Here is a 17,268-nt window from a genome sequence, read left to right on the forward strand (position 1 = left end):
TCCGCATGTTCTTCACATTACATGCATGACCTAAAGATTTAGAATGACAATCTCAGACTTTCAGTTTGCTTATCATACATTCAACTATTATGAACATAAAGAGGACAATTCATAGATATATAAAATAAACAAATCTTTATTAATAGTCAAAATATCTCAAAGAATATTGTTACATTTATTCCTAAGGGCATAAACGCTAACAGATTGTTCATCATTTTGGTATGGCCCCGCGGAGTAAGTTGTGACCGAACCGAAATACCATTTCTCTCGTGTTCTTTTATTTTACGTTTCTGCATTATTTGTATTGTCTTACAAAGTATTAAGAGACTCAAACCGGTACCAACAATTGGTATCAGAGTGGGTCACTGACGTATATTTTGGTGAAATCCTGGTGTACTGGTTAATTTTGCAGGAATGGATGTCATGAGAGAAGGATGATCTGTGATCAAACCATTGTTTCTGGAAGGTGTAAATTACCCCTATTGGAAGGCTCGCATGAAAGCTTTCATTAAAGCTATTGATGAGAAGGCATGGCGATCAGTCTTAACCGGATGGACTCATCCAACAACTAAAGATGATGAAGGCAATACCATCCCTAAGCCAGAAGAGAAATGGTCCAACGATGAGGACAAGCTAGCAAATAGTAATTCAAAAGCATTGAACGCCATTTTCAATGTTGTGGATGTTAATCAATTCAAATTGATTTCCACATGTGAGTCCACAAAAGAAGCTTGGGATATTCTTCGAACTGCACATGAAGGTATGGATGTTGTGAAGGCCTCAAAGTTTCAAATCCTCAAAACTCGTTTTGAACGTTTACGAATGGAAGAGGATGAGTGTATTGCCGATTTCAACTCAAAGCTTTGTGATATTGCTAACAAAGCCTTCACCCTTGGAGAAAAATATTCTGACGCCAAATTGGTGAAAAGACCTTGAGGTCACTTCCGGCACATTTCGCTTACTAAGTGACAGCCATCGAAGAAGTAAAAAATGTTGAGAAGATGAGACTTGATGAATTCATAGGTAGTCTTTAAAACTTTGAGATGAACTTTAAGGATAAAAGGAAAAGTAGAGGAATTGCTCTTCAAGCAGATTATGATGATATGTCCACCAAAGATGAGACCAACGAAGATGAGGACTTGAGTGAGTCTCTTACTTTACTCACCAAAAACTTCAATAAAATGCTGAGAAAGATCAACAAGAAAGGGAGATTTGGAGAGAATTCAAAGAATAGAAATTCTCAAAAGAAGAATTTTAACTCTCAACAGTTTGAAGAGAATGAAAGAAATAAGGAAATACAATGCCGAGAATGTGAAGGATTTAGACATATTCAAGCGGAGTGTGCAAACACTCTCAAGAAGAGAAATAAGGCTGCCACGACGTCTACATGGAGTGATGATTCAGATGAAAGTTAAGAGATGCAGATGATCACACAGTAATTATGTGGCTTTCACTGTAAGAAATGAATTCATGGATAAAAATTTGTTTAGCACTGATAATGTTGTTGTAGAGTTTGTTGCAACAGCATCTGCAACAACCTCTGGTGGAGTTGTTGATGATACAGATTTCGAGGATGAAACTGAAGATGATAGTGACGATGATGACCTAAGTCTTGAGAAAATTCAAGAGGCTTATAAGAAGATGTACAGCAAGTGGCTTGTTGTTTGCAAACAAAATAAATCACTTGAAGATGAAGTTGCTGTCTTAACAAAGGAAAGAGATGAGTTGAAGAAGGCTACAACAAATTATGAAATCTTGGCAACAAAGCATCATAGAAAGGTTGCTGAGACCAGAATTGAATTGGAGCAGACCCAGAAGAATTTAAGGATGCTAAACTCGGGCACTGCAAAATTTGATCACATACTCTCATAATAAAAAACTTGTGGTGATCATTCAGGCCTTGGCTACAAGGGTCAAGAAATTTCTGAGAAGACTGTCTTTGTGAAAGGAGCCACCAATACTATGATGCAGTCCTTTAAGAAATCTCAGGTAAGATCATACAAGAAGTTTGTTGCAAAGCCTGTTGTAACAAGACAAGCAACAGATAGATTTGTTCCTATCTGTCACTATTGTAATTTGCCTAGCCACATTAGACCTAGATGTTACAAATACTTAAATGCCTTAAAAAGAGGCATGATCATTAATCCACCAAATTCTGCATTCACAAGAAGGACACCTAAAGCAAAGATTAATGTGTAAAATAAATTTTCTAGACGTGTGTGGGTAAGGAACTCTAATTTAAGGTATCATGGGCCTTACACTTCTTTTAAACTAAAGACTATGCAAGTATACATGTCGCAAATAAGTAATAAAGTATACTGAGTACGGATATCATTCCCACGAAGATTGATTCACCAATTGTATAATGTAGAAATCATGTCGAACACCAAATTAAGTAAAGAAAGTTAATTTACTAAAACTCACTACAATAATATAAAATGAAGAAAAACAGTTTCAAATGCAAGCAAAAAGGTGGCAAGAGCACTAGAGTACAAGTACAGAGCATAACCAGTGATTTAAATAGGCCAGGATTACTAATTTCTCCTCAATTGTAAGTTTAACAGTAATTGATGTAGGAATGCTATAGCATAAATTACACCTGTTAACCAAAATTTAGTTTGATGCATAAAATTCTTCCGAATTATTATGATTAAAAATTCTTCAAACCATTTTCAACATATTCCTATGTGAATCTAGTTATCAGAATGCAATTTTTAATACCTGTTTCTCTAGGTTATACAAGATGAACAATATATTCCTATACCATTCACAAATCAATAAACTCAAACAAAAGTATTGAATTTGCATCATCCATGTTAGATCCAACTAAAATCAACATTTCAAGTATTAATCTTAGTCTAGTATCCTATAATTGATCACCAATCAAGAATAGAAATAATCAATCAACACACATGATTGAACAAGAATAAAATCAGTAAACATTCTAGAAGCAAACTATCTTTCTTACAACTTTAGTTTTATTAACAATCCTAGCTAAGAACAACTTAGTTCATGGCCAATTTTACAAAAACCAAGTTCCCAGAATAATTCAGTTTTCAATAAAGATCACAATTCAAAAACAAAGAAGTTGAGGACAATAGAGAGATAAAAGAGATTTTAGCTTATTTGGAGCTTGAATCTCTCGATTCCTCCTTCTTTCGGTAGACTTTCTCCAGTAGCTCCCTGCTTCCTCTCTGTCTCTATGGTGCTCTCTTTTTTTTCTTTTTTTTTTCTCTCCCCTTTTCATTGGTGCGGCACTCTTTTAAAATGGATGTACTCTTCATTAGAGCACCAAAGGACGTTGAGCTGTCACTCAGTGAGTGGTTGGGTCTAAATAACTCTGCATAGCATCCTCCCTTCGTGTACTTTTGTCTTTTTCCATCACAAATGTGCACGCTAATGTCATCCACAAATGTTGCTGTTGCTAGTTTTGTTGCGGCAAAATGCTACAACATTTTGCTTCAACTTCCTGAAATCACACCACGAGAACTTATAACATAACTCAGCCCTTTTTAATTCATTTTTCTTCAAATAGACCTTAGATTTAGCACATATCCTGATTTTAGCATGGCAGAGCGCACTCTAATTTCTCGAGTTATTAGGCATGCCTAAACACCAAACAAAAATATCATAAACAGTAAACAACCCACTTTGAACTCGGATCAACAACTGAAACCCCTAGCTTTCTTTTTTTTTTTTTTTTTTTTTGATGTATAATAATAGCCTATAATATTTGGAATAACTTCATCCACAACTAGATCTATCGTGGTCTTTTCTTGTCTGATCATTTTATAGCCTGCCTAACAGGATATATAATTTGTTTCGCTTCTCAAAGTTTATCTACACAATAGACGGATATGTATGAGTCAATTTCTAAAGAACTGTTGACTTTTCTTTTATTATGTTTCTTTTTTTTGAAGGAAATATATATAGTTGGCCTCCAGATACTAAATATTGCAAATCGTTCTTGGCAATATATATGTGTATATACTAGTCATAAAAGCGTGCTTCAAACACGTGATTTATTTAAAATAATAGTTATACAAGTTGTCAAGAAAAAAAAGAAAGAAAAAAGAAATAAACACTATTAGAAAGAGCATGTTTAGCGACGGCACCTTTAACAACGATAATTGTCGTCACTAATAATGAATAACGTCACCGCTAAATATTGTCATCAGAAATGTTGAGGAGGCTTCTGAGGTGGAGTAGATTGTCGTTGCTAATACGTTCATGATGTCAGCAAAATTTTATGCGGTTTTGATTAGTGCCAAAAATAGGCATTTAGCGATGACAAGGTCGTCGTTAAAAGTGGGGTGACCCATTATGTGCGGGAATTTAATAATTTTGGTGCTACAAAATATTTCTACGCACCTAATGTTGTCAGTAATTGTGTAGGGACGACAAAAGTCACGTTAAATCCTACGAAATACAAAATTTCACCGAAAAATATGCGGTGAAATTTGGCTCATGGAAGGTATCTTTCATACATTTTGTCGGTAAAAGTTTTATCGTCGCTATATCATTAAGTTTTAATATTTTAATTAAATGTCGTTATGTTGTCATCATATAGCGATGACCATTTATTGTTAGCAACAACAAATGTCATGGCTAAAAACCTTATTAAAACTACCCAGTCCCGATTCTTTCCCCCTTTTTTCCTCACCTCTCTCTCTCTCTCTCTCTCTCTCTCTTCTGCTCTACTCTCTCTCCCCCTCCCTCCGGCAACCTCTTCTCCAGCTGAGCCGTCCACCATCGTCGGCCGTATCTTCGGCCGCCCCTCTCACCAGCCACCACTTTCCTTAACTCTCCCTCTCTTTTTAGCTCGCTTTCTCTCTATCACAATGATAAGTTGATTTTTCATCAATTTATCCCCTTCATATATTGTAACTTTTGAGCAAATTTCAGTTAATTTGTCACTAGTTTTATGTTTACGTTAATCTGTTTTGTAGGATTTACAAAGTGGAGAAAATCGAGTGAAAAAGATACAGAAGTCCATGAAAATCTCCATTTGTGTGGGCTGCAGCGCACTAGGAGCAAGCCAGCCTGAGACTTCCAGAGAGCATTCTAAGAAAGAATTCTAGAGAGCATTCCAAAGAGCATTCCAGCTTCAGGCGGCAGCGCCCCAAAGGGCGCTACAGCGCGCCTTGCAGCCAGCCATATGACGCGCGCTGAAGCGCACATCCATGGGCTTAGGCGCACGTCTGGAAAATCCTAGTCCTCGTTGACGCACGCTGTATCGCACATCCATGGGCTGCAGTGTGCCTATCTCAAATTTGGAGAGTTGTGCACATTTGGGAGGTGATATAAAAGGAAAAGAAAGTTGCTGGAAGGGGGCTGGACACGGAGAGTGGGAATTGAACTAGAGACACGGCAAGAACCCTAGAACTAAAGGAAAGCAACTGTAACCAAGGATTTTTCTGGAGATTTTCAAGGGGATTCAAGGCAGTTTGAAGGCTTCAGAGGAGATTATCCAACAGGAGTTCTTCATTACTTTCTCCCTTTGTATTTCTTGAATTGTTGTTTAATTTTCTGCTTGAACTATGGATCTTTGGTATTTTGTAATTGTGTATTTGATTTTGAACATGGATAGCTAAATTCCTCACGCTAGGGGGGTTTGATCTAATTTAATGAAAGTTGTATTTTACAAAATCTGTTTGTGTTGAATGTTTTATATTCCAATCTTTTGTGTCTCTTGTGCTTAATTTCTAATTTAATTACCCATTAGATTAGAGACCCTAGATGTATGAAATTAGGCTCGGGAGAGTTAATTACATACGTTGAGAATTAAGAGACGCAACCTAAGGAGATATTGAGTCGGGAGGGTGGTATAACCTTAGGAGATCGAATATGGGCTAAACAATCCATAATTGGTTAAATTAATAGGGATATTAGTTTAATTAATTTAGCATATTATTTCACTTAGCACTCGGAAGAGGGAGTGAGATTATCTTAGTACCCATGATTTAGGATTGGGTGTAACACATCAATAAGTGACAGATTTAGATAAATATAGCATAATTAGGTGAAGTCAAATCCCCTCCTAGCTCATTTTATCACAGAGATCCCTTCAATCCAATTCACTTTTGCATCCGTTGTTTGCATTTTTTTAGTTAGTTAAGTTGTTCAATTTAGTTTTAATTCCCTTATTCTATATTGTCTAGATAAAATTGCTTTAGATTAATAGCAATACTTAGCTCTTTCCTAGTTAAGAATCCCAGAGGACGATACTCGATCTTCGGATCATTATTACTTCGCGATTCGTACACTTGCGAGCACACACTAAATTCTAAGCAAAAGTAATTTCGCGTACACACAACTCTCTCTCAAAAAAAAAAAAAAAAAAAAAAAAAAAAACCCCAAAACCACCTCTCCCTTTGTTGCTCCGGCCACTGCTCCACCGCCGTCGGTTCCGTCTGCCACCGTCACGAACCTCCTCCTTTAATAAGATCACCCCGATTTTGTGGTGATTTAATGTGAGTAATTTTTTAGTTTTATTTTTTTTCTTAATTAGTTTTGAATATGTTGTTTGGTTTAATTGAAAATGTAGTTGAATATGTTGTTTGATTTGGTTGAATATATTGTTGAATATGTTGTTTGGTTTGGTTTAAAAATAGAAAAATATTGATAATTGGTTTGGTTGAATATGTTGTTTGGTAGAGATTTGAATATATTTGTTGTTTAATTTTTTGAATATGAATATGGTTTCTTGGTTTGAATAAGTTTGGGATTGTTGAATATGTGGGTGTGATTTTGAAGTTGATTTGAGTTTTTTGAGATTATGTTAGTTTAGATGATTATTATTAATTATGTTGTTAATTTGTGTAATATGGTTATTAAGTTAGTATATGGTTTAGGAAAAATTAAGTAGTTAGTGAGTGAATTTTCGAGGTAGAAATATTGAAGAAACGATAAAATTGTAATAAGAGTAAATAATTGAGTTTATGGAAAAATTAAAGAAGTAAAAAATAATTAAGTTGTAGTAATATCAATAAATTAATAATTAAATGTTTAAATTCTACCAAGAAAAAATTAAATGTTTAAATATAAAGTAAAAAATGTTAATTTTAATAATTTCAAAATTAATTCATAAATAATTTAAATAATTTGTTAATATAATTAATAAATTAATTAATATGATGTAAGTAAAAATATAGAATAAATTATAATAATTGTAAGATAATAAATGAGTTAGAAGTAATATAAATAGAATGTGAATAATGTCATTAATTTATTAAATAAGTAAAGTAATAAATAATTAAAGAAAATTAATAATTAATTTATGAAATTAATAATGTTCGTAACTAACTCATTGATTAAGTTATAAAAAGTGAAAAATGATAATTTTGATAATGTCATTAATTTAATAATTTAAGAATTCATAAAATATGCCAGTAATTACTAACAGATAAGACTAAATAAAACTTGATAAGATTAAATAATAATATTGAAAAGTTGACAAATAATGAAAAATATGTAAATAAGTTTGCTCTAGTCTAAATTATTTTAATTTGGTGGCCTACATTCTACTCAGGTTGTAGTACACAGTCACCAAAAATCGTACTTGCGTCACGCGATAAGATTGGTAACGTCGATGTGATTGCCATTTTTGAGAATGTTCTTGAGAACCGTAGGGGTCACCACCTGGGAGTGGGACCTAAAATGACATAGCAACGTTAATCTTTTGCTTCTTCCTCCTTAAGATCATAGTCCGGAATGCCTACTGCAGGTTTAGCTCTAGATATGCAGTAGTGGCTTTCGAGTTTGCACGCCAGTCATATGGAGTTGGTCAAGGAGATGATGGAGTTAAGACCTGGAGTTCAACGCACTGTCATTCCACCCACGCCAAGAATTGTGCTTCCTAGGACCGATGAAGAAGATGATGAAGATGAAGCAGAAGATGGAGAAAATGTTAACTTAGGGGATTAGGCTCTTATTATAGTCTCTTGTCATATTTGTACTGTCTTTATTTATTGTTAGACATTTTAATATGTATGTTTTATCTTTTTGCTTTGTTATCTGAATGTTATTATTAGTACTATTATTTCCCAGTTTTTAATTATTTGTCATCTCTATCATCTAATTAAATTTCAATAAATTATTTAATTATTACAGTTTATTTCATATTTTTATTTTAATTTAATTCAAATTTTAAAAAACCCCTAATTTCTGATTAAATTAATAAGTAAGCTGCAAAAAAAAAAAAAAAAAAAAAAAAAAAAAAAAAAAAAAAAAGATATAGCGATGACAATGTCATCGCTATTTATCAAGATGAAAAAATTTTAGCAACGATAATGTCGTCGCTACAGGGTTTTACAAATTTAAAATTTGAACAGAAGTTGCCCAAATTCAAAACTTTTTGCGAGGTCACTTTCGATCATTACCGCTGACGTCACTTTCAATCATTACCTATGATTTGGAAATAGCGACGACAAGTCGTCGCTAACATCTGTCGTCGTTAAAAAACTATTAGCGAGGAAGATTTAACGACAATGTTTTCGTGACGACCTAAAAGAATTTTAGCGATGATTTCGGGTCTTTTAGCGACGACTATTGTCGTCACTATATCTCTCTTTTCTTGTAGTGTTAAAGACATAGTTGGGAAAAAAAACAAAGCAAAAGACAGGAAAAAAGACAAAAAAAAACTTAAGAAAAAACTTGTTTGAAATGTTTCGCAATTGAAGCTAAAATTTATGAGGATCATACGTAAAAAAAAATATTTATACATGGACACATTTAAGAATAAATTAATTTAACAGGGTAATAAAAAAAGGGAGAATCTATGGTACACTTGTCGTATTGATAAGTGAGGTTTTTCTAACCGTTACATCTGCACACTTTTTAACTTTTACGTGATTTTATATAGATATGACGGATAAAAAACCTAGCCTAACGATATGTTAGCATACCAAAAAAGTTTCTTTAGAAAAAAATAATATTTTAAATAACCGTAAGAAAAATATTTAAATAAGATATGTTGAAAAATATTTAAATGAGATATGTTGAAAAATATGTAAATGAGATATGTTGAAAAATATATAAAAATTAAAGGTTATAAGAGGTAATAGAAAACGATAAGGGAGGAAGAGGGAAAAAAAGGAAAAAAAAAATTAAAAGAAAAAGGTTAAAAAAACTAAAGGGGCAACGAAACGGGGCAATGAAACACCCCAACAAACTTATTCACTTTTTAAGGAGAGAATACACATATTACTAGTAAAAAAAAATTGAAACATTTTTCTTTTATGAATGACTTAAAACCTTTGTCTCGCAGGTTTAAACCACAATTCAAATCCTTTTACCACATTATATTTTTTTTCTTCTCACAAATATATAACCTATAAGCTGAACGGAAGTGTACAAAACAAATATTCATCACAATTTTCCTTATACAACCACCTTTGGCCGAAGCTCAATGCCTTGAACAATAAGTCCATTACGCAGCATCCTTATATAAGGTCCGCTTACTTCCCACAAGGAGATGGCCACCACATTATCATCATCATGATCATCACCATTGAAGAATTCCCCCATCTCCATTTCTGTCCAACCGTCATCTCGATCTCGAGAATGGAATCCCTCATTTTCACGCGAGAGAAAATCATCATCTAAATAAGCATCGCTCATTACAACTTTCTCGATTCCTTCTTCAACATATCTGACCGATACTCGCTGTAATGGAGGGAACTCAATGTCGTTGAACCGCGGTGTGTAAACAAAGTGGGCAACATAGTGTGTGTTTGGGGATAGCAACCGTCGGTTTACCCTCACTTGGATCAAAAGTTGTGCTATGTCGTATATGTATGTCATCTCTGAAAATCTGTATAACGTGACAACTCACATGTATCATCAGTTTCATATTAAAAGTTGAGATCACAAGTTTTTCTAACAATATCCTTTTTAAAAAAAAATATTTACCTTGAAGTAACTGGTTTGTAGTTGGGTACTCGGAAAAACACTGGACCCAAAGCATTTTGGTCTACACGGAGACTATATTGATCCCATGACATGGATAGGTCCCCGGGTCCGAACATACAACATATTTTGGCACTAATTTTGTCTAATACAAAACTCTGGTCAGCCAAAAATAATAACATTAGAATTGAACATACAAAAAAAAAAGGTTTTTAATTTTTAATAGGTTGCATAATGTTATCAACATTGTACCTTGGAATTTCAATTTCGTATCAGATATCCATACCTTATCTTGAAGAACTACAAGTGTTAACCACTTGATGATGACTTTGATTTTTAGAGATTGCTATTCAAGTGTCATTTAGGCGGTCAAAATCATCGTTTGATCAAAGATAAGACATAAATTTGATAAAAATGAAATTAAAATATAACGGCACAATGTTGGAAACGTCCAAATTCATGGTATATCTTTTTAATAAACTTAAAATGTAGGGTATAAAATAGTAAATAATTCTTTAAAAAAAAAAAAAAAAAACTATGTGACTGATGATGATCGGCCAAACTATGTGCTGATGATTTGCCTATAAATCTGTTTATACCGTTTCACTTTATGTTTGGTTGAAGTTGCTAAGCTTTCATCTTAGATCTCGCGCTCTAAAATTGTTGTCAACTCTTCTTAAGAAAACTACAAATACCAAAATGGTGGCAGTTAATTAAAGAATACAATCCGAGTGAAAATACCTTGTTCTTAGTTCCATCTACAAGGACTGGAGAGTGACAGAGACGAAAGTAAAGCTCTTTCTTGGAGGAAAACACCAATGGAGAAACCGATCTGGACACAATGTACTCCCAACAGGGCGGCAAGAACTTCTCCCAAACCACGTCGGATTCTGCGGCGGAGCAAAACTTGGTGGAGACTGCGGTGCATCTGCACGCGTCCCGAGGAGAGGTAAGCGAAAGAATGTGGGAAATGCACTTCTTTGGCAAGTTTGAGATGTTGAGCTCTAAATTTCCCTGTTTTTCCATGATCTCTCTATGTGTTTGGCAATCTGTTGCATGTGATTAGAGAATATATATTTCGTTTCCTTGTGAATAATTTATATTATTTCTTCTAGTGCCAAGGTGGTTTCTTGGTAGCCAAGGAGATTACTTGGTAGCCAAGTTGTCTTGTTTGAGTTGTATCAATTTAATTATTAGTACAAATCATTGTCATTTATTATTGCTAATATGATGGAGAGGCTTGTATAGTGGCACGATTGATGGATATTGGTCAAGCTGGGTTTGAATAATAATTATAATGTCAACAACGTGCAGACACCAACTTTTATGGAAATAAAAAGTAAAAAGTACACGAGGTAAAGGGAATAATTGAAAAAAAAAAATTAATTTTTTTTTCTTAAATTGTAAATAAGAGGAAAGAGGGTATAAAAAGTAAGTAAAAGAATAAAAGATAAAAAGCGTAAATGTATAAAGTAAAGGGTATAAATGAAAATATAAATTAAACCCTTCTTCTTAAACTTTAAGTAAGAGAAAAACCTAAATAATAAGTAAGTAAAAAGTATAAAAGTGAATGGCATAATTAGAAACAAAATTAACCACTTTTCCTTAAATTTGAAATAAGAGAAAAGAGTAGGCAATAAATAAGTGAAAAGTAGAAAATGTAAATAGTATAAATAGAAAAAAAATAAAATAGAAAAACGTAAATAACAAGTAAAAAGTACAAAAAGTGAAAGGTATAATAAAAATAAAAATTAATTACTTTTTCTTAAATTTGAAGTAAGAAAAAAGAGTAGGTAATAAGTGAAAAATAAAAAATATGAGGGACATAAATAAAAAAAATTCCATGACAATTGTCTGCTTTATCACGCTTTTATTATATCTAGTTACTGCCTTAATTCTCATAGAGCATTCGTCATAGGAAATTGCAGAGAGTAATTAATTACAATACTCAATTAGATTTATTCTTGCGTGCCAAGAATTTGACCACCAAATGATAGCCACAGGAAGCATACAAACAACAGAAAACAAACAAGGAAAAATAGAAGTATGGCAAAAATGGGAAAAAAAAAAAAAAATCAAAGAAACCTGCTTGCTTTAACACACTTTTATTATATAATAGATATTGTGTTCTTTTTTTATCGTGTTCAATGGGTTATAGTTTTATTCAGTGATTTTTACTTTTTTTATTTTTATTTTTTTGCTTTTATTCAATATAGTTCTACACGTTTTTAGTTATTAGCTTCTGAGTGTCCACATTGCCGATGAATCTTTAAACAAATATGCAATAATATTTTTTTTTATCGCATTTCAGTAAAACAGAATCACAAAAGAACAAATCACGACATAGTAAGGTCCCGTTCACTTCACTAATTCGAGTTTAGAATTCGAGTTTTACTACAGTAAAAAGCTCTCATAAACAATCACATCTAATTTTTTTGCTACAGTAAAAAACTCTCACATAAAATCACATCTCAACTCGAATTACAAATTCGAATCAGCGAAGTGAACGGATCCTAAGAATCTCTTATGAAGACGAAATTAGAGTAACTAAAGATGTGGGATATTTTTATTCTTTTGAAAAATATTTTTTAATTATAGTTTATGTGGGTGTATATTTTTTACTAATGTGAAAAAATATTATTTTTATTTATAGTTAATATGGGGGTATATTAGTGGGTTTTAGTGTAATTTTAATATAGGTTACAATTGTAATAAACATAATGATAATTTGGTGGGGACGTTAATGAATTTAGTAGGTTCAAATATAATTTCTCAAAAATTATACACCTTTACGCGCTCGCCTCCTCTTCAGACGTGTCATCGTCAACTTGGCAGTTGTTCGGTCTCCGCTTTTGGGGGCGGGAATGCTTGGTCGCTGGGGTTTCCTTTTCCTCAACCAATTCAGTTGTGTTAGCCCCCGGTCTAACATTTTGTTATAAGTTGGCTGGACAAAGATGGATTGAAGATAACATAGATTTGAGTTCAAGTGGCACAGGACCTTCGATCGACCATAGGGCGTATTCTACCCTTACTGAATTCATTCTATTGAAGCGTAACAAGTCCTTCTCATGTTGCATTTCTTTGGTTTGTAAGTTCCAGAATGTTGTCTATGGATCAAAGGAAAGCCCCATTATGTTATGCCATTTGATTATTTAAAGTTCCGTGCTGCTCGCCACTCTCCGAGGCCAAGGACAGGGTCGGACTATCATTTCAGGATTTGCAGTCCAATACATTTCCATTATGTTACCTAGCCAAACCCGCCACCTCATGTGCCAAAGTCAAACGGTTGTTCTTCCTTCCCCGCTCCCTCTTTTTCTGAATATGCGGTGGCGGGCAGAACACTCTATATGACCGGCTAGAGTTACCAGAGAAGAGGGACAACTTCTTTACATGACTAGATGGCAACCACCATGATACCAGCTGGTTACCGACCGGTAACCACTATAATACCAGCCAGCATGCGAAAGGAAAGAGAGCTTTATTAACTCCACCTTTTATTAACACCACCAATGATGACATCAGGGATTGGCCATTTCTGTTATTTATTACTTTGTTTTTAGATGAATAAATACTTATAATTTCCGCGCCTTCTATAATTTGGTCAATCGTTTACTGATAGCAATGAGAAACGAAAGAGAGCTTTATCTTTGCTCGAATAAGATTTTTTTTGCAGCTACAAAAAAAATTGATGGATTGAGATTGTAGAGTTCAAGAAATTTGTTGTAGTACGCTCGTTTCCTCTCTTCTGCAAGCTTGAGAAAATGTAGGGCAAAGGGAATACATTTTACTGCTCACAATTTTCTCGGTAGTAACCGAACCAATTCAAGAAAATAAACTACCTTTTATTCAGGCAAAAAAAAAAAAAAAAAAAAGAAAAAAACCTTTCTCTACGCATATATCAAATGTTTCTGTAATTTACCCCCACAAAAGAAATGACTAAACTTGAACTTCTGGAAACAGAACCTCTAATACTGTCGATAAAACAGACCTCACAATTTGAAATTTTATCATTGTGGGTAATGTATTTTACCCTTAAACATATCCTTCAGGGTACTGCGAAAGGAAAAATGATGCAAATCTCAAAATGTAATTTTGTCACACTTATGTACTTGCTCTACCTCAGTGACAACTCTTAAACCAAAACCGAATTAAAAACTAACTAGAATGGAAAAACTGCAGATAAACACAGGGGTTCAGTCTAGTTCTTTTTCCCCCTACCCCTTCTTGTTCCAACAACAACCCATCCGTCTTCCACTTCAGCGGAGGGCCCAGGCTCCGGCTCGTCTACTACCATGTGTTCTGAATTCGAATTTGACACGGGTTTTGATGATCCAACTGTCATTTTTGGTGAGCCATCGTTCCTAATGCTATCAGGTCTCTCGTCCATGTTCTCGTCGTCGTCATCGTCGTCGTCATTTACCTGATAACAATTGGCAAGCAAAAAAAACAAACACTTGTAAAATATTACCATTTTGACTTTCTGAATTATTGAACGTTGGCAACAACTACAACTCATGGCTTGGATATTAAAGTTGGCAAGAAAAGTAGTCCACCATTAATCCTTGCTTGCCATCAAATAATCTAACATGTTGCGTATTGAGACAGAGATAACTCAAGTGACCTACTATAAGTTCATATGATATTATGACATCAAGTATTAGGTGGATTCTACCTATCAAATTATTCCTTCCCTTTGAGCCTCAGCCTCATAATACGGACCAACAGTTTAAATAGACACTTTGCATGACTAGGATGGGATCGTTGCAAGTTGGAAAGTGATTGAATTACCACAAAATTTAGTCCTCTTCAGCAACGCAAGACAAATGTGCATATGTATATCGATTTCATTGTATCTCATTTTAAATATCATCTATATGTTAAGGGGAGTCGGGGACCGTATTATCAATAGCATGTGAAACAAGTTCACGGGAAGATACAGCAGTAGGGGGGAAAAGGAAAACTATTAAACTTTGCAATCTAAGAATTTTAACTACAAATTACCTGTCTGACATGAGAAACAGGGACCCTCCGATGATTAGACTCCCGAAGAGCTTCAATGGACGTAAAATTACCATCCATACACTCTTCATGCATAATCATTAATTTTTCGGCTATCTGCAAAGACCAAGAGAAAAAGCTTTAGGGGCCAATTTAAAATGAAAAAAAATAAAAGCCTAATACAAGTTCTCCATCAATAAAGCAGCTTAAAATAAATTTAAAAAAAAAAAAAAGGAAATGCTGAATAAACATTGAATCATAGTCATGTAATAACGTAGCCCTAAGCTAAGCCAAGTTTCCCGTTCTTTTAGAGCTTGTCTGTACGAGGAAAAAGTGGGAGGAGGGAGAGGGGTGACATTGAAGAATTTTGGTGCCCATGGTTGCAGAGAAAAGCGGACGGAATGGATTGGTTGGAGATTTCAAATCCTTCAACATAATCCAGTTTTAATCTCTTCAAATGTGAAAGAGGTTGTAGGAGATAATCCATACCAGCCACAATAAGAAAAAGTAGGGCGAACAAAAACCCAATAACCAGACTTACCCAGGTTTAAGGCAACCACAAGTTTGGTTTAAGTCACCCAACCTGACTTTTCATTGGGTGGGCGGTTTTTAGCAACCCATCATATACCCAACCCATCCACTAAACTTATGTTTTTAAAATAAGTTTATGACATATATTTGAACTTGAATTGTTGATCTCCCTCTATATTTTCCTTGTTATATGGCCTCCTTCTTTCCTCCTTACCTTCTTTCCCTCTTATCAAACATCACCTTAGTTTCTAACTTCCTATTTTAGTGGTTGCCCAATTACTTTAATATCCTTTTCTTGTCAATGTTTATGTAAGAACCTCAAATCGAAAAAGTATTCTCTAATTTCTCTTGTTTAATGTTAAATAAGAAATTCATACCTCCTCAATGCTGCCATCGTCAACCATAGTATTGAGAGAAAGCAAGCCTTCTTCAAGCTTGTTTTCTAAATCATCTATGTAAAGATCCTCTGAACAAACAGCCAATATAAATCAAGAAGTAGCTAAAATTCATATCATTTTCTTAAAATAAAGAAATAAAAATATAATTATGGTACCTTCTAGTTTTAAATTTTATCAAGTTGGAACCTCAGTATTTGGAAAATCTCATTATCTTAGTATTTAAAAAAAAAAGTATCTACTACCTTGAACTTGTTGTTTGAGACATGAAATAATGGTTCTGCATTTGTCCATTAAGGAAAAAAAAAAAACATAAAATTCGAAGAGCGATGAATATAAATTTGTTCTGTTTTGGTTTCCGTTTTCGAGTTCAGTTTTGTTTTTCATTTAAAAAATGGATTTTATGTTTTTTTTTTTTTTTTTTCTTTTTTTCATTTGATTATGTCCATAGACTGTAATGGCAGATTCATCATTTCATGTCCTAAAAAAAGGGTTCTTTCTAAACACTGGAATAGAATAAACATTTTCCAAAGAAGAACAAAATGGAATTTTAGAAAGAGAAAAACAGGAAGTACCAGAAGAAGAGTGAGTGAACCAGGACAAGACATCGGAGTGAATCTGGTCGGCTTTCAGGCGAGAACTCCGACCGCCCCACTCGTTATCGACGGCCAATTGGAGCGCAGACCACCGGGACAGAACCAGAACAATGCCTTCGCTCAACGCCGTCGCCGCCTCCGCCGACAATACCTTCTTCTCGTCCTTCATCTCTCTGCAATCACATTTACATACACATTCCTAGATCATCATCAAAAATGGAAGCATTCGTACCAAAAATCAGAAAAAAAAAAGTGAAATAAATATGGGAATTGCATTTCAATTTCAATGAATCAAGAAAACAATCTGACGAAATAACGACAGTTCTAGTATCAAGCTGCTTAGTACTGGTAATTGGAAAAGGCAAAAATCTTTATAGCATAAATATTCGAGAGATTTCATCGCAGTTAGAATTGAAAATCAAGAAGAAAAACACGAATTCAATAAGGGAAATCTCGGATTAAGATTATTCTAGAGAGAAAACCATACCTTAAAAGTAAGATGTCTGAAAAATTGGCTTTCTACTCAGAGGAGGGTTCGGTGGGGAAGCCAAGGAAAGAAAGCTTCGGCTGTGCTTCCGCGAAGAGAGAGACAGTGGCCCTAAATGAACAAAAAAGTATGGAGCATTTTCCAAAATGACCCCTAATTTTTCTAATAATCGTACAAAACGTCCTCTAGTCTATAAAACCGTCCAAAACATCCCGTTTGTCCAAATGTCTATAATGGGAAATTGGGCTGGGTAGCCGAATCTACACCCAGTCAATACTTGACCACAACTTTTTAATATTTAGATAAGGAAAAATTATAGTAAATAGTATATTTTTACAAATAAATTAAGTAA

At 34.0% G+C, this 17,268-nt stretch overlaps 3 protein-coding genes across 3 annotated transcripts; 1 reads left to right on the forward strand and 2 right to left on the reverse strand.

Annotated features, from left to right (window-relative positions):
- Nucleotides 1-1,043: 1,043 nt before the first annotated feature.
- Nucleotides 1,044-5,081, forward strand: LOC112093655. The gene is made up of 4 exons (XM_024172526.1): nucleotides 1,044-1,410; nucleotides 1,511-1,840; nucleotides 1,898-1,989; nucleotides 4,950-5,081. The coding sequence occupies exons 1-4, from the start codon at nucleotides 1,044-1,046 to the stop codon at nucleotides 5,079-5,081; spliced, it is 921 nt and encodes a 306-aa protein (XP_024028294.1).
- A 4,300-nt stretch (nucleotides 5,082-9,381) lies between these two features.
- Nucleotides 9,382-10,935, reverse strand: LOC21390034 (F-box protein At2g02240). Its single transcript, XM_010108534.1, has 3 exons — nucleotides 10,651-10,935; nucleotides 9,913-10,067; nucleotides 9,382-9,814 (listed from the first exon to the last, which is right to left on the reverse strand). Exons 1-3 carry the CDS (start codon nucleotides 10,933-10,935, stop codon nucleotides 9,382-9,384), a joined length of 873 nt encoding a protein of 290 aa, XP_010106836.1.
- A 2,922-nt stretch (nucleotides 10,936-13,857) lies between these two features.
- Nucleotides 13,858-17,026, reverse strand: LOC21390035 (pre-rRNA-processing protein TSR2 homolog). The gene is made up of 5 exons (XM_024172529.1): nucleotides 16,917-17,026; nucleotides 16,409-16,602; nucleotides 15,816-15,904; nucleotides 14,911-15,024; nucleotides 13,858-14,329 (listed from the first exon to the last, which is right to left on the reverse strand). The coding sequence occupies exons 2-5, from the start codon at nucleotides 16,596-16,598 to the stop codon at nucleotides 14,108-14,110; spliced, it is 615 nt and encodes a 204-aa protein (XP_024028297.1). The 5' UTR covers nucleotides 16,599-16,602; nucleotides 16,917-17,026; the 3' UTR covers nucleotides 13,858-14,107.
- Nucleotides 17,027-17,268: the final 242 nt, after the last annotated feature.

Source organism: Morus notabilis, unplaced genomic scaffold (assembly GCF_000414095.1).
Source record: "Morus notabilis unplaced genomic scaffold, ASM41409v2 Scaffold1007, whole genome shotgun sequence".
NCBI classification, from domain to species: domain Eukaryota; kingdom Viridiplantae; phylum Streptophyta; class Magnoliopsida; order Rosales; family Moraceae; genus Morus; species Morus notabilis.